Source organism: Taeniopygia guttata, chromosome 8 (genome assembly GCF_048771995.1).
Source record: "Taeniopygia guttata chromosome 8, bTaeGut7.mat, whole genome shotgun sequence".
In the NCBI taxonomy this organism is placed as follows: domain Eukaryota; kingdom Metazoa; phylum Chordata; class Aves; order Passeriformes; family Estrildidae; genus Taeniopygia; species Taeniopygia guttata.
In genome coordinates this window covers 6,110,866-6,131,787 of record NC_133033.1, presented here as the reverse complement: position 1 = coordinate 6,131,787, position 20,922 = coordinate 6,110,866, and the positions used below count along the sequence as shown (strand labels likewise).

Genomic DNA, 20,922 nt, shown 5'->3' with positions numbered 1-20,922 from the left:
CAAGGTGTGGCAGCTGTCTGCTTGAGCAAGCATTTGTAACTAAGGATGGCTTTGTTAAAAAGGCAATTAAAATATTTCAAATTGAGTACAAAGTTATGATGCAGTGAGGTATAGCACAGATGCTGGGTTTTGGAATAGCCCCTGCTGTCATGGGCTGCCTTACTGACACAGTCTCACAGCAGGTGCCCCACACCAGCAGTCTCTCTGCTGCAGATTTGCCTGCTCTGTGGTTACACAGACCCAGCTCATCACCAGCCCCATCTGCTTTTTGATCTTCTGAAATAGTGTGTGGACTGCTGCCCCTTTTCTCCCCAAGTCATTAATCCTTAGTAGAGCAATCTGTTTTCTCTCCTTTTCTTTTGCTGTAGCAGAGCTTTTTACTGCATGAGATTCCCACTCTCCTGAGTCCCTGTTTGCTCTTGAGGCCTGATGGAAAATTATTCTGTCAGGTGTGGCAGAGGTTTGCAGTGTGTGAGAGACCTGCACTGCAGAGTCCCTGTTTGCTGCCTGTCCTGATGGAAAAATGTTCATCAGGTTCCTGCTTGGCTTCCCTTGCTGGGAGATGTTGCTGGCCCACCTTCCCAGGCTCTGGCACATCTTGGCCTCAGCTGGGCCCTGGTAAGGGGAAGGTCCCTGTCAAGGTTTGCAGCAGCCCTCTCCTTCCTGTGTTGCCTCTTCTGTGTATTTTGGCAAGGTAACCCACTATAAAAAGAACAGCTGTGTCCTCTTTTAGACCTCTCTTTGGTGCCTGCTTACAACTGGGTGGCTACAAAAAGGTTTGTGTCATGGGCTAGGGTAGTGCGTGAATGAGGGGCAGATGATCTGAGGGAGCTGCTGCTGGTTTGTCACTTGATTTCTCCGATCCTTTGATATCCTACTCACTCTTTTTCTAAAATCCTTTCCTAGTTCTGCATAATATTTCTCTGCTATGTGTTATCATGTTCTCCTTAGTTCAAACTAGCACCCTTAAATACACACATATACGTGTCTATTTACACACTAAAGTACAGGGTGTATTTATGCCTCCCCTGATGGATTCACTGCTCGTGCATTCAGCTTATGTGCATTTTAATGTTTACTCTGTGGCTTGGCCCCTTGTCCCCAGTCTGTCCTCTTGGCTAATTAGAGCCGATTTCTATAATTTTGCTATCTAATTCCTGAAATCCTCAGAAGGGCTGTTTTGTTCTTAGAATTGCCATCAAGCTGACCTAATTCTTGCCAGAAGATATATTTTAACACTCTTGCTATTTTTTAAGTGTTTGGAGTCAGGTTTTCACAATTGGCTTGACTCCCAACAGGGGCACTCCTCCCATTTTCTCTTGCCTGCCTGTTCCCAGCTTTCCAGCAGCTGCAGAGATCACACTGTCAGTGGCAATGGCTTGTTTGCTTTCCGTGAGGGGAGAGTCAGGCGGAGCAGTGTCCTTGGAGCCATTGCAAGGGACGTGGCAGGACCTTGCAATGCTGTGCTGTTTTAGACCAGCTGCAGTCAGCTGTGCACTAATCCCCAAATTCCCTGAAATGGCACCATAAGCAGGGGCTGGGTGTGCTTACCCAGCTGCACTGAGCCTGTTGGTTCAGTAGCAGTTCAGGGCAGAGTGTGCACTGCTGTTCACTCCTGGTGCCTTACACTGCCCACCTAAGTCCCTCATATCCCTGTGCTCCTCCCTGGGAATGCCTGTCCAGTGATCCATACCCGACCCTTCATACAGAGGACTTGCACACACTTGACAGAGTGATGCAATGCTTGGGGAGCTTTGGGAGGGAGCTTTGGGCCAGGCCCATGTCTGGGTGCAGAAGCACGTGTGAGCCTCGGGGTGGTTTGGGGTGTGCACAGGGACCGTGTCTGGGACAGATCCTGCGTGTCCCACATCAGGGAGCAGGGCAGGGTGTGAGCAAAGCCTTTTGCTGCTGTACACAGGCCTGGCCCAGCGAGAGTCACGGCTGCCTGCATCTTCTTCCCAGGATGATCAATACCACCACTTTTTAGCTGTTACCCTTTGATTTATACTGTAAACAAGTTGCACTGACTGATATTTACCCTTTGCAGAAAGCAAACATGTCTGAAGGAAGTGGGAACTATTCCCCAATGTCTCTGTGGACTGCTCCTGTTCTGTCAGCTTTTCCATCATAGCTTCCCCCATCTCTTGTGCTTGAATGCAGCCTCCAAAAAACATGTTAACTCCATTCCTTTGTTTGGGGTGTTCTTTTACATTTTTGCTTCCTGCTACTCAGCAGTTCCACAGCAGTAAGTGGGTGGCACACAGCAGGTTCACTTTACCTTTCAGCACAGGAGACAGTCAGTCTGAGGTACTTGTTTTCAGCCTTTTCCACCTCAGAACTGTTTTTTTTTTCCCCTGAAAACTTCAGGTTTTTATTTCCTGCTAAATCTACTTCTCAGTTTTCCAGCAGCCATCGCACTTGAACCATAAGTGCTGTGTTTAATGCAGTCATAGCACTGTAATAACTGTCTGCTCTTGTCAGGCCTAAGGAGGGGTTTCTGCAAAGAACCACTTGGTATCAGTGGGAGAGGATATGTACCAGTAACACAGATGTGGGGTTGCTTATGGGGTGGGATGATCCACATTCATGTGCCGTTTTTCCACCACCAGCTGCAGAATCGATTGCTGGCCCATTCTGCTAGATTTTCTCCCTACCCAGTTGCTTTGCTTTGTAGTCCCTGGGGTTTTCCATTCTCAGGAGGCTGCATTTTGTGCCTGAGTATCCTTAATTTAATGTTTAGGTGCAACTGTTCTTTCCTGGCTTTTCTCACTGCAGCAGCCTGACAGAAAAGCATGAATTTTTATAAATTGTTTATGAATCTTTTCCTTCTCAATATAAAAAGAAGCCTATTAAAATAAACATGCTGGGAGCTGTAACAAGAGGGCTTTGTTATCTCTCAGAAGTTGTGGCCTGGTGCTGTAAGTTGAGCTGCCAGTGAGGCTGTCTGGAGGTAAAGAATCAATTCTCTGGTGAGCAATTTACTGGTCTGGGACATGTTGGTGTATAAGTTACTGACTTTCCTGAAAAAATTCACACTCTGATGTTTGATGGGATCTCGAGAATGGAACAAAAACACCTAAAACTGACACAAAGCTGGTGAAGAAGAAATCAGTGTCCAATGTTGACGCCCTTGAGTCAGAGAAACCTGCTGTGCAGCCTGGAAATGTGAAAACTGGCTGTGTCAGGAGATTGTACTTCCAGGGAGTAATTACTGCTTTTTAATTACTGCTTTTCCCTGCAACTCCTTCTTGCTAGTCTTTTGTATTTAGGTTTGCCTTGATGGTTAATCAGATTTCAGAGCAGGTGACTCTGCAGGGCTGCAGGTGATTTCCATCTGCCAGGTGAGCTGGGTTTGCTCTGGCCAAGCTGCATGGGCACTGCCAACTGTTTGTCCTGGCAGTAGGTTGACAGCCTTTTTGGGTTTGTGTGACAGCACAGGGATGAAACTTGAAAGTCCTTTTCTCACAGCCCTTGTCACTGTCTAGGAAAGCAGCAGGCAGGATACATCTACTTTGTACCTCCTCTCTGTGTCCCAGCCCTATTTTTGGTAGCAAAGCTGAGCTCAGGGGACAGGTGATATTTTAGGAGTCAGCAGTCACTTTCTTTCATGGTTGCTACTCTTCCAAGTCTTCAGATAAATTTATTTCCTAGCAATTTCAGTGGAGCAATTGTGAAGAATGCACAAGATTGTTTTACAGTTTTGGTTATAGTGTGAATGAGGCTGTGCCATCTCTGCAGAACCACTGTGGCTTTCACCAAAAAACACCTCTCTCTGAAGTGTGATCCATGACTCAAAACAGGTGTTGCTTCTAAACTGGAGTCAGCAGCAGGAGAAACACAGCACAGATCCTGCAGGTTCCTCTCCTGTGTGCAGAGTGGTTCCTCAGTCTGTTGTTATATTAATTACCAACCACATTTGCAGTGCCCAATTCCTACAATGCCAGAATTCTTAGTAATTTTTCCTTAGGAGCACCGTGGTGGGAACTGTGTGTACACATGTCTGATCTGTCTGTCCCAGATGTCCCCTCCAAAAGGGAGAGATAAGGGGCTTTTTCTTTCAGAAGAACTTTTCAGCGTTAAGTTGCAGCTATTCATACTGAGTGACTACTTGTAAGCAGAAGTATAAAAAAAATTGGGTAACAATTTCATTACATGATATTTTATAGCAACTGCTGTTCACCTTTATAAATTAACTGCTCTCTTCTGTATGGCAGAAAAAGGCTTTTATACTTGGCAGGCTGCTCGTAATATTCTAAGGATTATTAAAGTAAGCTGTAGTTGTTGTATAATGCACATTATAATGGTGCATGGTTTTACATTAATGTGTCTTGGGGGAGGATATTATTTCAGAATGTGTATTCATATATGGATGGAGTTTGAGTTTTTCACCCTGATCAAAATGACATTCACAGAAAAGGTCCCTGGACCATCATCCCAGCAAGTTCTTTGTGAGTAATAAAGTGGTGAGAAAATTTCATCAAATTCAGCAGGAATTTTTGAAACAGACCGCAAAGAGCGCAATTTTTTTTTTTCTCACCTCCTGACTTTACATTTATAAACTGAGGTTGTTCATATTTAGGTGAGTTATTTGGGCTCCTTAGAGGTGAGAAAGCTGGGGAGCAGCCAGGCTGAGCTGCGTGTGAGTGGGGTGATGAGTGCTGCAGTGGGGGCTGAGGTGTAGTGGGGGCTGGTGTGTGTGAGGCAGGGCAGCTGCCTTCAGACATCCTCTTCTGGCAGGACATTTGCAAGTCGAAGGGATTTCAGAACAGAGCTGTGGGAACAGCTGGGGAAATGCAAATAGAACTGTTATATTTGCATTAATTAATTAGGCAGCGACCGCAAGGAGCGTAAGCGCTACAGCTACTGGTTTAAAAAGTGTGAAAAAGATGTAGGATAACATAGTTAGGGAGGTGTTTGTCTCCTCTGTCGTACTGAATTAACAGATACACCGTTGATCTGGTGATAAAATGCAAATTAATATCCCAGAGTGAGACACACAGAGAGCACTGGATTAGGTGAGGAAGAAAATTTAGAGATGGAAACAGGGCAAAGCAATCAGTAGAGGAAAGCAGAGGCTGTGGAAAGGATCTCAGGGACAGCAGTGAGGCTTTAATCTTGAACTATTTGATGTTAGGAATTATTCATCTCACCTTTGACCATCCCAAAAGGATAATTTGGGCATGTTGGTGCAATTATAAAAACAACAAACAAACAAAAGCCCTGATAACATACTGCTGATATGTGGCTGTAGAAGGATCTTAAAATAATCTTTATCCAAGGATTAAGAGTTTCTGATCTACCACTGACCTGTTTTCATTGTATTACAAATTCATGGTGCTTGCAAAAACAAGACAAAAAGGGTGTAAAACAAGAGACAAGCAGATTTACAACAGCATAAGTTACTAAAATAAGTTGCATTGATGAGGAAACTTCAAACTTAAAACCATGCTTTGTGAAACCTCCTTTTTCTAGTCAAGAATCCAAAGTGAGCTTGGAAATCTTTGTGTTGAAGGTTTCTGGGCCTTTTAGGCCCTGTGTGAAAATGTTTTTTTTCCATTAGGAGTGAGAAATGCAGACCTCTAGATGTCCTCTGATTTTTTTTTTTTTCCCCCCAAAGGAGGAGTTGTTGGAGTGAGATGGAGACACAAACACTGCTGTAGTCCTTGAGACTGAATTAATGCTGCTGTTTTTAAGGGCTGAATGAACACTGTGTGTGTGAATTATTTCTGTGCACAGAAAGCCAGGGAAACTTGTGCTGATACCACTGACTTTGTGAACTAAGTTGTGTATCTCCAGGATTATGGGCATCTGAGGTGTTTCATCATTACTAAATTCTTATGGGGAAAAATAATTGACAAAAGTAAATTAAGTGCCAGAAAGTGATTTTTATTTCATTGCCTAACAGTAACATGTGGATTTGATTATTTGTTTTGGCCTTTTCTAGGGATTTTTGCACGAAGTAATAGAGTTAGTATGACATTTCATCTTAGTTTGAAGTGCCTTATATCTTTATCAAATTATAAATAACACATACTTTGGCTAGAAGTTCAGTATTTTGTAATTTTGTCTGCAAAAACATTTTCCATGATCGATAAAAGAAATGTGAGACACCAGAGCAATAAATTTATGTTCATCTTTTGTGTAAAATAATAATTACTTGGGTAATCCAATCTCTTTTATATACATCCATGTCAGGGGGCCCGTGGCTACAGATGTGAGCTGAGTGAAGTCTCGAGTTGTTCCCTTGAACACCCACCCTGGAGGAGCAGGACCTTGGTCAGTGAAAGCAGCTTTTACAAACTGTGAGGGATTTGCAAAACCCACACGGGACCAGCAGCTTGGCATTATTGTTGGGTGTTTGAAGTCCCAAAGTTGCAGCAGAGTTTGGGTAGTGGAGAAATGCAGGGCTGCAGCTGCCAGCTGGGCCAGCTGGGTGTGTGCCCAGGGGGCTGCCAGGGGGCAGGAGCCCAGCTCCACTCAGGGGGGTGGTCAGGGTCTGCTGAGGGACCTGGGGACCTCACTTTGCAGTCAGAGAAACCTGGGCTCTCAGATTCTCATGAAGAAGTAGTTCCAAATAGGTTTGGAATCGTGCAGGTGTGAACACACCTTTTCTTTTTAGCTGTTGGAGGGGACAGGGTTGGTTTGAAAGGGTCAGTGTCAATGTACCCTATAATGTGACACTGCAGCGTGTGTGGCTGTGTCCTTCCTTTCCCTGGTACATTCATGTGCAGGGCTCAGTTTGGGCAGGCTTTAGCAGCAGTGGGGAGGGGAGATCAAAGTGCCACCAGGCAGGGTGTTCAGTGCCTGGCGATCGAGTGGTCTCTGTGGTTTATTTACAGTAATTTGTTCTGCATTTTTCACAACAGCCACACCAACTCCAGCTCTCTGCATTCAGGAGTGTGAGCACATCGTGGTGAAAGACATCACCATTTTCACCCAGTTACTCCTCTGACAAGAGGTTCTTGTCTAGAACGTGAAACTGTAGAAGCCCCCAGCTGGCGACAATAAATTCCTGCCTTAATGGGCTGTGTCAGACAGCCGGGGTGGCTGTGCCGGGAGGGAACCTGAGCCTGGATGCCAAAGGGAGGAGTTTCCATCCAGCCTGGCAGCCGGGAAAGCATTTGTGTGGGGGCCGGGGGTGCCTCCAGCTCCTCTGTAGGGAAGAGGGGACTGCAGTAATGCACAAGTGGCTTCTCCAGCTGCAGGGTCCATCCCTCAGTGGTCAGTCACAAGAGAATGAGCTTTTGTTCTTGTCTGGCATATGACAGGTTTAGAAGTTGTGTTATTTCCTGTCCAAAACTTACCCAAAGCAGTTGTTGACAGGGCCCTGTGTGACTGTTGCTCACTTCAGAATTGTGCAGATGTGACTGTTCTAACTCAGAGCAGATTCTTACGTACCTGTCATTTCCTTCTGTTGTATCATTTTTGCTGAGGCCATCAGTTTGCTGTTCTGCTACACACATTCACCACCAGTTTTCATTGCAAAGTAGCAATGAAATGTCTTAAAGACATTTTGTGGATTTTTTTGATCTTTTGTCCTCCTGTTTTTGCCTTTCATTGAATTTCTGCATTATCACTTGCAGCCATGGCTTCAGCCAGGGGAGCTGTATTAGAGATCCCTCCTCTCCTCCTGCCCACACTGGCATCAGCCTATGCTGTGCCTGTGGTTCATGGTACTGCTCCTGTTTTTCCTAGATGTGAAGGAGGGCACATCCCTCTCCAATGCTGCTTGTTCTCTAGTCTGTGTAACAAGTGAAGGAGGTAGCAGTAACATCCTGCTATTGCTTCAGTAACCTGTTCAAAGAAGTGCAGCAAAGCCCTGGGGAAAAAAAATTACTGATAGTTTGTGGTGTTAAGTTCTTGAAACACAAACCAGGACCAGGCTCTGCTTTGAGCTGAAGTGTTTGGTACAGAGGGTCTGCAGCATTTATCAGGGGAAAACGCTTTATTTTGCTGGCAGCAAAGGTTGCAGTCACTTTCTGAATACTGTTATATCTGACAGCCCTGCCCTAGGTTCAGCTGGTGCTTTTTGCTGTCCAAATGATGATTAGAGAATACTTTAGATAATTTAAAATACTAAAAGGCAGCTTATCCAAAAGAATTCTGTGATTCTGTGAAAAATGGTTCAGAGTAGTCAGGAAATTAATCACTTGGAGAACCCCTGGCATTCTGTCTTTTGAACCTTCTCATAATTCCTCTTAGTTCTGCCAGGAAACAAGAGGGGGAAATCCTAGGCTAGCTAAATTAAGAGATGACTGTGAATTTTACCCCACAGCTGAATTGCCAGTGGCAGGCACTGTGTTCAGTGAATTGCCAGGCAGCCTTGTATCTGTAATTAGCATTTCTGATGAGCAAGGGCTTCTGCTGATGGGTGGCACCAGTGAGAGGCTCCTCACTCCTGGGACAGTTTTTCCTAGTCTTCCACGAGTCCTGGCTGGCAGTCCATGTGCTGTGATTCCTGGCAGTGGAAGAAGAGCTTTATTGGGTTTGACAAATGCAGTGTTACATGTGGGAGGTGACCTGTGCTGCCTCAGCTGCACACACCTGCCTGGGCTCAGCTTCCACCAGTGTCCTCTAAAACAGCAAATTTGGCATTTGCCAAACAGATGATTCGGTGCATTGTGTGTCTGATGCAGCAGGTTTATTTTCAGATACATTTATAAGTTGAATTATTTTTCTGCTGTTTAAGAAGAACCATTAAAATTAGTGTCTTGAAAGAAATTACCTGTTATTAGCAGATTCATGGCTACTGGCCAATACTGTCCTAATTATCCTCTTCAAAATTGGTATTTATGTACCAAAATATGCTTTAAAAGAAAGTAAATTAAATACCATGTTAATATAAATGTTAGTGAAAATATATGATCTAAAGTTCATTAATATTCAAAAGAAGCTTCTCAGAATGTGGTTGAGGAAGGACTGCATAACAGCTATATGTTACCTGTATTTCTTTTGAAAATATATACCTGGAACATATCCATAGCTGAATCCAGCTTGGAAGAACTTGTAAAGTCATACTAGTGGATGAGAAGAAACATAAAACTTGGGTTACTTATTTATGTTGTTTGTGCTGTCCAGGTAACATTCTTTTAACACATGAAAATTAAATCTACAGTTCTAGATTTAAGTTTGTTTGGCCCAAAGCAGTTCACATAAATTTTAATTATTGCAGAATAAGTAAAACCTTCCTCTCTAAAAATTTTGAGAGTAAGCAGTGTCCTCATCTTTCTAAAGAATTCTTCCTGAATGTAAAAAGATAAAATTAATAAAATTCATAGAATCTACTTTCAGTTGCAGATACTGGGGCTCTCCCTAAGCCCTTACAGTGCTCAGTTCTGTATCTTAGCATTTCACCAGGTGCCTGTAAGGTTTATTTGCCTGCTGGCTTCTGGAGTTTCTTGTCCATGTGTCTCTTGTATGAACAGCTCCTGGAGATCAAAAGCTTTTGCAGAGAACAACCACGAACAGCTCCTTGTTCTAATACTGCCCTCAATTCTCAATTCTCTACCCTGTTCTCATAATTATAGCCCCGAAATTGCCAAGTAGGAGCGGGAGTTCATACAAATATTTGTAGGACTGTGAATTGTCCTGTGCTGTGGAAGGCTGGGAAAGCTCTGAGGTGGTTTTTCATGGAAGCATTTTGTTTGCAGGAGCAGGTTCCCGTTCCCGTGTATCACCCCACGCCCAGCCAGACCCGGCTGGCCACGCAGCTGACGGAGGAGGAGCAGATCCGGATCGCGCAGCGCATCGGCCTCATCCAGCACCTTCCCAAAGGCGTCTACGACCCCGGCAGGGACGGCTCCGAGAAGAAGATCCGAGAGTAAGTCCTGGGCCCGAGTGGAAGGGATTGGCTGTTGCCTTGGTTTGGGATGCTACCCTGGGAAACCTCACCTTGTCACCTGGGGTGCCTTATTTTCAGGGACTGTGATTTAGTGTAGCTTTTTTAAAAAAAAATAAAGTCCTGGAGAAGGCTGATGGGGTGAGTAGCTTCCCTGCCAAGGGCAGGGGGTTGGAATTCCGTGGGCTCCACGGTCCCTTTAACCCAAACCACTCCATCCATTTGAGGCTCTTTCCTTTATCTTACACAAGGCTTCTCCTCACAGTATCTACAAATACTAAAAGCATCCAGGAATAGATATTACACTGGTTTTAATTTCCAGATTGGCAACAGCGAGCTTAATACTTTATTTTTCCCCTTCCAGGTGTGTCATTTGTATGATGGACTTTGTTTATGGGGACCCTATCCGATTTCTGCCGTGCATGCATATTTACCACCTGGACTGTATAGATGACTGGTTGATGAGATCCTTTACCTGTCCATCCTGCATGGAGCCAGTGGATGCAGCACTGCTTTCATCATATGAGACTAACTGAGCCAGGGTTTCTCTACTGAACCTTCGAGGAGACCATCCACTTCAATGGGTTTGATCCTTTTGTCATTCAGCCCAAAGAGCCAGGAATTAGGAATTAAGATCATGCACAAAGTATACATTTCCTAATAAATAAATAAAAAAATATTCCTGAATGGCTGCAAATATTGGAAAACATAGTATTTTAGAGATTATAGAAAAGTAGGTTGTTATTTTTAATGTAAAGCCTTGACCCACCATTGTCTTTTAATGTTTGTTCTTACACCCATATATAGGAATTGTGTAAAGTGTTACAGCAACTGTAAATGTTTAAACTGCGTGTATCCGATTTTATTAGCAGCAAGATAAGAGTATTTTTTTCCTAAATAAAGTAACCAGTTTTGTTCTGATTCTTTTCACAAGTCCTGGCATTTGGGTCAAGGCTTTATTGAAATCTACATTTTATAACACTGGCACAAAGAAATAGTTTTAAGCTTGTTTGCACAGTTTTTTTCTTTTTCTTTTTTTTTTTTTCCCCACTGGAGATGGAATTCATTGCCTTAGGTCTTTTTAATAGTGTATTGTTATTGTTGGGCTGGCTCTATGCTTGAAAACCAGTTTATTTATAACCTGTTAAAAGTGCTATATTTTGTTTGCAGTTAGGAATATGCAGACTTCAAAGTGATCTCCAAGCTTATAAGCAAACTGAGATGCATTATCCCTTTTCTACAAGTGATACAGATTATGAAGATATGACACAAGTCCTGCAGTGAAACTGTGGTTTCATGGGGTTTTTTTTTATAACTTCCTTCGGTTTCGATGAAATAACAGTCCTTTAATATATGACCTTTAACTTGATCAGATTAAAAGTGGGCCAGATGAACAATAAATAGTTAAGCTGCCATAACTGAAAAAAAAAAAAATCTGGAACTAATGTAGTGTTAGCATTGATCACTTATTCTATTTTTTTCTCCCTAAAATGGTTGTCTTGGATAATAGCAAATGGATACTGCATCTCTCGTTCTTGTAGTTCTTAGGTTATCAGAAGTTAAGAATAAACATACTGTATCTCAGTCTCCTGTATTAAATGTATCTGTTGAGCCCTGCTGGCTGGCACATGAGTCCACCAAACAGGAATGAATGGAGAGAGGAGAAAAATAGACTTTGTTCTGCACATAAATGCAAAGTTTATATAAACAGAGAGTGTCAGGGTAGCAGTGGAGGGGCAAACAGTCCTGCTATAGCCAGAATGACACAATTCCCTGATTTCTGTAGCAAACAGTATATGCTTGTTAAGATAGTTTCCAGCAAAGACTGTAGCTCTAAAGGCCTTTTCCCACTTAGCATGATTTTCTCCTTTTTTCTTCTTCCCCACTCCCTTGACTGTGACTTCTGTGCATCCAGTGCCACCCTGACACAGTGAGAAGCCCTGGTCTCATGAAATGAAACACAGTCTCAAGTTAACCACAGCAAATTGGGGGATATTCTCTGATTGTGTTTCAAATGTAGTTTGAGTTCTTGATACAAGAAGTTGTGTTTAAAGACCCAGGTCCTTTGAGGACTTAGTACATTTACAGTAGAGGAGAATTGTAATTCTGTGGGTTATGGATAACTGGTCAGCACAATGGAGAGTCGACATTTGTTTGTTATTCCTGCAGCTGACAGCACCCTGCTCCCTTAGAGAAGAACTCCAAGGAGCAGTCAAAAGGAACTGAAAACATTCTGCAGTTCTAGATTCACTCAAATGGCCACACGTTTATCTGGACACATTTTGCTGAATTCATACATACCTAATTACATGGATCAAAATCTGGGGAGACCTGAAGTTGTGCAATATCATTGTTCCTTTTCATCATTCCATGTGTGTTCCTTTGTGTCTTCCTTTTTGTCTGTTTGTTTCAGGGGTTGGGTTCTTTTTTTTTTTTTTTTTTTTGGTAAAACAATGTCCACATTAAGTATTCATTTCTTTATCTTGTTAAAACTGGCAAATGAACAATTTGAAAAAAACAGTGTTGTCATGGTGGTATTAATATTTATTTATTACAAAACCTCATTAAGAAAGATTTAAAAGAAGTAGGAAGTGATGGGTTACTAAGCTGAATGCCTTCCTTGGCAGCTGACACCTGAGCAGCTGAACTTTTAACACTGATACTGACTGGGCTAAGAGAAGAAATTACTTCTATTAAAATACTTATTAAATAGCAAAAAAGATGTGAAGGGCTAAAACTGGAGCTGTTGACACAAGACCATTACAAAAAAGTTCAAATTTTAGCTTAAAGACAAATGTGTAAATATAACAAATAAATCAAATTATTTTTCAAGTTTTTAGGTACAATACTGTTCTGGGTGATTTCTAATTCAAATGCAAAGAAGAATTGATTTAAATTTAATGCAAAAAAAAAAGTATAACCTGAATTTTAGCTAATTGTAGAACCAGATCTGTGTCTTATTTCTACCATCTCTAAGATGAAGATACATTTACCTCTTGTCCTAGAAGTGTCTAACAATTACTTGCACTTCAAACACATTAAGGCTGTTCCCAGCTGGAGTCTCCTGCAGCTGAGTGACGGGAGGGAATTGGCTCTGACTCACCTGGACCTGCTCACCCAAAGTCCTTCTTATGCCAGGGTGGGCAGGCCCATAGAAAAATGTCTGCAAAGCAGTTTGAAGGAAAAAACAAACAAAAAAGTCTCTTCCAGCCACTGTGTGCAAGGAGCTGAGTTTGGAGGTGCTCGACAGCCCTCAAGAGCTGGTGCTTTGGAGCATTTTCATGGGGCCTGTGCAGTGTGATGGGAGAGCAGTGATGGCACTTGTAACTTGGAGCTGGCAGTGGCACAGCAGCCCTGGCACAGACCCAGCTGGGCTGAGGGCTCAGCAGGCTCCATTCCAGCAGCACAAGGGACAGGGGTGTCAAACACACACGCCCCAGGCCAGTGGCACCACATCCCTGCTGTCCCTGCACTGGGAGGGAGCAGCACCTGCACAAAGGAGGCACAGCAAGGATGTGCCTGGGGTCCACTTGCAGATTAGAGCAGGAAATGGGTTTTGTCTCCTGCATGAGAGAGAAACTCCCACAAACCTGAAGCCAGAGATGTAATGACAAGTAAGGAATATTCAGTTTTGTACAGACCTTCATGCTTAAAAATTACTGCATACTACAGGAATTACCACTTTAATAATTTTACATCTAAGGATGGTAATCTTTATTACTTGTTGTCAGTTCATTATGTAAATCTGGGGGAGAATCATTTATAAACAAACCCAGCCCAGAGCATTTCTTTCTAAGGAACACGAGCCACATATTTAAAAGCTCTTAGGTCTTGCAGCTTCCCAGGGCTGAAAGTAGTTCTGTGTTTGGAAGGCTGGCAGTCTTCCCTGACAGAAGGGTACATTTCTGGGCTGAGGGATTATGAAATACCTGAATTTACTTCAGTTGCCACAGTTTCAGGACTTCAACATTTCCTGTCCTTGTGCAATCGTGGTAAAGATGAAAATTCTTTTGAGTCAGACTGTCAGTGAAATAAATAACAAGATGGCTGAAACTAAACATACAGGGTCTCTCAGCAGTTAAAGCCTGGATTAAAAGGACTCAGGAAAAAATGTGGATGCTGGCTGATTGCAAACACAGTTTGTTACAGATACCACATTTTTATTAAAAACATACATTCTAGTTGACAGCCTATAAAACACATGAATAAAATCTGTTCAGAAGTACCCTTCTTGTCTTAATACCCAGAATAAAAATCAGCTTCAAGGATTAACTTTTCCTTTTATATAGCATTTAACTTTGAAGAATATAATTTATGCTAACCATCCTTTGCAGATTGTCTTGCATTTAAACCTGTTCTGGGATAAGAGTTTGGGGCTTTGGACTTCTTGGTATGAAATGCAAAGTTAATGCTTTGTGATAAAGAGAACAGTCTAAATGCACTCTGCTAAAGCATCTTTTTGATTTAAGCAGAAGAAATAACCGTATTTTCACGCTAGCAACTGATTCATTACAACATCCACTCTACTCTGACACTTTGCTAAATAAAAGCTGCAGAGAGGAGTTTATAATGAAGAAATTCTTTGTGCAGAGCCCTTTCTGTGTTCCCACAGCCCGAGGTATTTGCTTACTCAGCAAGAGGGGCCCAGCCACAGAGCGTGCACAGAGAGCCCCCAGCCCTCCTCTGTCCTCCCAGCTGGAAAACAAGCAGCAGAAACTTAATAAACCTGCTCTTTGCAGCACCAACCCTTACGAAACATTTGTCTTTCTTTGCAAGAAGGCATTTCAAGAGCTCTGCACACAGCAGTAAATGTTGGATTCATCACTGCATGGGCCCTGGGCTGCCCTTTTGCCAGGGCTCTCACTGCACCATGACAGACAAACTTCACCTTTTCAGCCTCTTGCCCACACTTCTGCCACATTAGCAGGAGCTGCCTGTATAATCCAGGATTCATGCTGGGGAAGCAGATTGAGGGAGGCAGTCAAGACAAGAATTCAAGGGGGAAAAGGATGAATCACTCCCAGATTTTTTTTCTGAGCAGGACAGAGCCATCCCAGGCCCTATCCCACTGAGGCAGAGCTCTGCTAGTCCAGACTGAAAACTGATGCCCTTCAAATCTAGAGCATAAAACTGCATTTTTGTGAGGTTACACCACTGAAGGGCTCTTGCTAGACTGCCGGTTTGACTTGGGATTTCGTCTTCTAGAAGGCTGCAAACTGCACAGTCCTGCAGTGTGATCCTGCTGCAAGCCATTAGTAAAGGCCTTTAACCTCTGCATTTTCCTCAGCCATCACCAAAGCTGTCTTAAAGTACCTTGCCTTTTTTAAGTCCTTGAACTATTTAATAAATAGTTCAAGCAGTTCTGGTAACTTTTCAAAAAGCTTTGGCTCCAGAACCTGTTACCACTGTGTGTGAGTATACATACATACATTGATGTTTTATGTATATTTATATATGCTTTTTTTTATGTATGTGTGTGTGTGACAAATCAGACAACAACAGAGCTGTAGCAAAGACACTGTGCATGGAATTCCTGCTGTTCCTTAGAAATACCAACATATATTTGCATCAGTGACGAGCCCAGCCAGCATCACAGAACGGAAACCTGACTTCAGTATCCACAAGCCCTAAGAATGAAAGACTAACCACATTTTCCACAATTGCATCAGTCATTGGAATAATCTCCCAGACAATGTTAGATCTCTCAACATTGGATACTTCTAAGATTCAGCTGGACAGTATGCAGGGCCACCTTGCCTAGCATCTGCTTTTGGCAAGAAAGGTTGGGCCAGATGATCCTTGAGGTCCCTTCCAACCTGATATTTTATCTGTGACTGAAATATCAAAACTGTAACTGGCCCTGAGCTTTGCATCTAAAAACCTCTGCAGCTGCACAACCTAGTGGTGGTGAGAGCAGTGCTGGGTACTGTACCCAGATGAAGATGACACTGAACATGAGCCATGTAATTCTAGGATCCTCTGGAGTTAACAGCCTTGCTTCACTCCCCAGAATGAGTTACTGAACTCTACTGAGATACAGTTCCTGTTCCACATCTGCAGAGCAGAGGCAGCTGCAGGCATCTCACATCGGCACCTTCCCCAGAACATCAGGGAAAGCATTCCCAAAGCACCAGCTCCTCCTGGGACTGCCCCTGTGACACAGCTGACACCAAGCACGGCTCCAGGCTCCAGCACTGCACACAAACATCCCACACAGCTCCAGCAGCAAGGATGCTGTTCTTACCTTCACACCCTGTGCGCTGCGGGATGAAAGGAATAGCAAGAGGAGAACCATCCAGAGTATTGCAGCTTCTGCCCATCTTCTCTTTCCACCACATCAATACTTTTAGGCCACAGGCCTGAAACTGCTGTTCCTGTACTTTGCTAACACAAGATGAACTTTTCTTTGCCTTTTTAAAAATTGAATCAACCCATAAAAAGCATGCAGGGGGTTATGACTGATCTGTTTTGTATTCTTCCTGTAAAACAGCCAAGGAGAGAGAAAGCAAGTAGATTTCCCTGCAATGCATAATTCTAAATAAAAATTTTGCCTATGCTTAGCCAGCAATGAAAATAAGTAGGTCCAGAGGTTTAAAAAAACCACAGAAAATAATGGAGTAAAGCCCAGTCCTACAGAGTCATGACTGAATTTGAGCAAACACTATGCAGAACCTTACCACAGTGCAATGCAGGTATTTATTAGCTCTGTTGCTATTCATAAATCTTGGAGACAGGGATTGACTGGGCATGTCCTTAAAAGAAAGTATTTGGATTTTTTTTTTAAACACCTGAAGCAAGCCTAGATAGCATCTTTAAAAAATATTCTATGATGACAAATCATTCAATTAAAACACTTGCTGGCACATGCTTTGCACATCACCTGCCACCAAAATGTATTTGCAGAACATAATGAGAAAAGAAGCAAGTTTTTTTCTAGTCTGTTCAGGTTGCCCAATCTCATTCATCAGTGATGTTGCCAACCATTACCCATTTTCCTGTAGAGCAGTAAACAACATGACTCACCTCTTTATCTTCTCCCCTTCCTCCCAGAGGGGGAACAGTGTTGAATGCGTTGTTTCGGTCATTTCATACACATTTGCTTTGTTTTTATGCTTGAGAAGGCAAAGAAATGCATCTTGCAAGTGGAACTGGAGGCTGAGTATTGTGTTTAAACTCCTGGGAGTGCTTTTTGCATTCTGGGACTGACCTGTAGGAAAGCCTTGTCTCACACGGAGAAACATTACTTGGTGCCTTTGTTGGGCCAGAGGAACACAAGCTGTCAGCCTGTGAGCTTTTAGTCTTGGACTCAGGCCCCAGATAACTAAAAATATTAAAGCACTCAATACAGAATTTAATGCCAAAGCCAGTGTGAGATGGGAGGAAATGTTTGATATGATCCTGTTCTATGCTGCTGTATTTCATAAAATGCTGTTTCCTAAGCCAAGCTTTGAGGAGTAAACAGCCCAAGGCCAGGCACAGTCAGAAGGGGACAGTCCCTAAACCACCCATCCCTGATGGCACGTGTCAGCTGGCAACTGAACAGCCAGTCAGTAAGCAAAGCAGGCTCCTATGACACAGGTGGAGTTGAGCAATCTTAATTGTGTGTTTCCAGATCACAGCAGCATGGCTGTGACATCATCAAATTCTCTTCTAACCACCCAGAAAAGCTGTGTCCAGGTCCAGCTCCAGCATCCTTCACCCAGCAGTTTGTATCTCATCTCATGTTACTCACAGGAGCTGAGGGCTGATGCAGTTGCACCTGACCAGAGCTCAGCAGGAGCTGCTGGCTCTTCAGCCCTCTCCTCCCCCAGTTCACTGAGAGACCTTTCACACAGGGATTCCACATCACGGAGCTCATGATAAAAGGGATGCCCCTTTTACTGCCTTGCCCTTCCTGCCAGCACCACTTTCAGGTGACAGCACTGTCCCATGGGGCACCACAGCTGCTGCTGCAGACATCCAGGAAACTGAGTAGGAGTTTCTACCTCTCCTTGGTTACTGGCAGGAAAACATTTCCTAGTTAAAAAAAAAAAAAAAATACATCGAAGAAGAAATAAAGTTTGTGAGGTTTATGATAAAGGTCATACCAAGTGCAGAAAACTTTTCTGCTGTCTGAGGGTGGGGAAGAGCTGATTGCAGCATTGTTGGCTAAGGCTGGTGCACAGAGTGGGTTTCTCAAGCATTGCTCAGACAGTTCAGTGTTTGCAGAAGGAACTGCTCCTTCTGCAGTTGAGGTGTGGATATATCCTTCTGCAGTCATACTTCCATTTCCTGAATCTTGGGCTATGCTTCAGTCTCTGATGTGCAATTCAATGACAATATCTGCTATTTTCTGCTGAGCACCCTGAGGGGAGAACTCACACCTTTGTGCTTCCCCTGATTCACTGCATTTGGGACTCCAGACTGATGAAGCAATTTACTCTCCTGCAGAGCTGCTCCAGGCACCACTCAGCACTGCTGGAGGAGCAATGGAAAAACCAGCCCAGCATCAACCTTCCATCCCAGCCTGACCCCAAGGAGTTTGGATCCCTGCCACAGAGGAGCACCAAAATGAAGGAACTGATGAGCAGAGTGATGTTGGGCAATTGCAAATGTAACACATCAAAAAACTTACACAATGACAATGTATCAGACCTTCCACTCATCTTCTCCTCAAGTGAATCCATATTATTACAGACCATAAATCCTCATTGCACCAGGAAGGTGATTATTTGCTATGGCTTGGGAGCCAAGGGGTCAGAGGGAAATACCACAGTGAACTACAAAGCACTCAGCTGAAGGTGGAGATCAGGCCCACAGTGTGACTGGTGCTGACTGTTTGAGCAAAGATGACTCTGAAAATCTTAGGAAGGTTATGAAAACCTTAGGAAAATCTTAGGATTATCATTGCTGCAAAGCATCAGAGAAGCTGTCTGAGTATCACATCATTTTGTGATCTAAGATCAAGCAAAACCAAGTTGTGGGTGAAATTTCAAAGATGAGAAATGAATCTATACTCAGAAGGATTGTTCACTTTCTGCAAAGTACAATATATGCTAATTTTCACATAGAATTACTGTTTAAAAGATGCTAAGGCTGCCAAAATATTTGAAAAGGACACAACTGGAAGAAGAGGCGTTATATGCATGAAGTAGAACAAGAAATTTTTTTTATTCTATACAAAGAATGACTGAATTTTTACACTGAAGTTTTGATGTGCAGCATGTAAATAGCATAACTGTTTATATTGAATTTTATCTGAATCAAGAAATTTATCAGAACTTAATTTATCTGAGAAAGTTACTTTAAAAAATGCATTCTTCTTCTATGATTTTTAACTTGCAAAGACTTTTATAAAGGGCATCTATTTTTAAGACAATGCAAGTTCCTCGTGTTGAGCAACTGGTGGTTCTGTCTCCTTGCATATTAATCTACAGTTATAAAACAATTTTATTTCCTTTGAGGAGGCAAATGCAGAGCTATAAACTGTCAATTTTCTCTTCTGCTGGGAACAATCACTTTAGAAAGGATATGCACTGTGAGGTACATAGATATGAATCCTCCTGACAAACGTCTCCATTGGAGAAAAAGGGCTGTCAGAAGACCTCCCATCTCCACCCATCAGAATGGGTAATGGGGAAGAAGCTCTTTCAAAAGGGAGGTAGAAGTGTGTCCCAAAACCCCAGAGGCATACAGACATGGAGCTAGGCTGGAGAACAGCAAACACAAGGCAAAGCTGTGGTACCACTGACTTCACCAGTTTTCCAGCAAAGCAGGAACTCCATGGCAGCATTGGAAAGCAGACCCAGCTCACTGCTCTATTCTCAAAGCCCCTTACACAGAAAATTTCCCAAAAGATCCATAAAGAGCAGAAGGATAAAGGGCTGTCCTTTGTGCTGAGGGAGCCTGTTCCAGCCCCAGCTTCCTCCCACAGGGAACATCAGCCTTGTGCAACAGGGACATGGCAGCTTGGGAATCCTAAGAGCAGTCACTGCAGGAAGGGCTGCACTGTCACAGTAACTCCTGTATTGCTCCAGCCACTGCAGTGTTGCCATTTCCTAAATGACCTTCGAGGACTTGTGCTTTCAATTTGACATAAGCTTCAGATCATGTTCATCTGACAAAAGACCTTTCCTAAGAACTCCCACTGTCAAAGAAGAAGTGATGCAGTTTTATGCCATCACCACCTTTCCCCCTGCAATCCTCAGCAAATTAATTCAGCTGCTACAAGCAGCAGACTTGACAGGAAAACCAAACTAAAGAAAAAGTCAAGGTACTTGCATAAGGGAGACCATTCTTTTCACCAGCAGGGTTCTTACAGAAGCAAAAATGTGACTGGTAGGAGCTGGTAAAGAGAAGCTTTCTGTGCACAACTAGATGTGCCCAGGATCCAGAGCTCCTCCCTGCTGTGAGATTTTCTCCCACCATTCCAACTAAGTGGGCACTGGGAAAAAGCAATGCTTCCTTCTTAGCTGCTAGCAGTATGGATCCAAATAAACATTCAGAACTAACTGAGATTAAATCTGGAAATCTTAAAGTTTTGCTGTTTGTTTTCTTTTCAAATGTTCCCCTTTCACTAAGCAAGCTACAACGTAATGTTGTGAATGCAAGAAAAAGGCACACAATTGAAAAATGAATTTCACAGATGTAGGTGTGTGTAAGTGTCAAAAAAACACTGTTGGAAAAACAATATTTTTCAAGGTTATGGTTGGTTTGAGAGATTTTTTTGCCATGTTATTACACTAGATTAATGTTTTATGCATCACCTTTGAAACTTTAAGTTATTTGGTTTTTCACTGACTTGAAAGAGAAGGAAAAATAATTCTAAAGTGTCAGTAATTTTCTGCACCAAAGTTTGCAACAAACAGAACATCAAAGAAGAAAAAGTTACGATACTGCCGAGGCTCCACAGTGCATTCCATTTTCTGGCGTGGATTTGGCTTGGTGAAGGGCAGCTTGAATTCTGAAATGTGTCCTTGTTTCCATGGAGTAATTCTTGTAGTTTTGTCTGAAACAAAAGAAGACTCACTCCAATTAATATATATTTTAAAAACCTTTCTAAGTTATCTTTGTATTACTGTTTTAAGGAAAACAACAGTAGCAAA

General features: G+C 42.9%; 2 protein-coding genes across 5 annotated transcripts in view; one reads left to right on the top strand and one right to left on the bottom strand.

Moving 5' to 3' along the window:
- The window catches only part of RNF11 (ring finger protein 11), a gene marked incomplete at its 3' end in the record, with an annotated part of 28,709 nt that extends 18,179 nt beyond the window's left edge, over nucleotides 1-10,530 (top strand). Inside the window, 2 exon segments of the mRNA NM_001245666.1 lie at nucleotides 9,651-9,820; nucleotides 10,203-10,530. Coding sequence (NP_001232595.1) covers nucleotides 9,651-9,820; nucleotides 10,203-10,374 — 342 coding nt within the window.
- A 1,729-nt stretch (nucleotides 10,531-12,259) lies between these two features.
- Nucleotides 12,260-20,922, bottom strand: part of TTC39A (tetratricopeptide repeat domain 39A) — a 50,853-nt gene continuing 42,190 nt past the window's right edge. For all 4 annotated transcript variants that reach the window (XM_030279294.4, XM_072932930.1, XM_030279292.4 and 1 more), the window contains exon 18: nucleotides 12,260-20,825. In XM_030279294.4, the coding sequence (XP_030135154.2) occupies nucleotides 20,705-20,825 (121 nt within the window). In that variant the 3' untranslated portion in view covers nucleotides 12,260-20,704. The remainder of the gene's footprint in view (nucleotides 20,826-20,922) is intronic.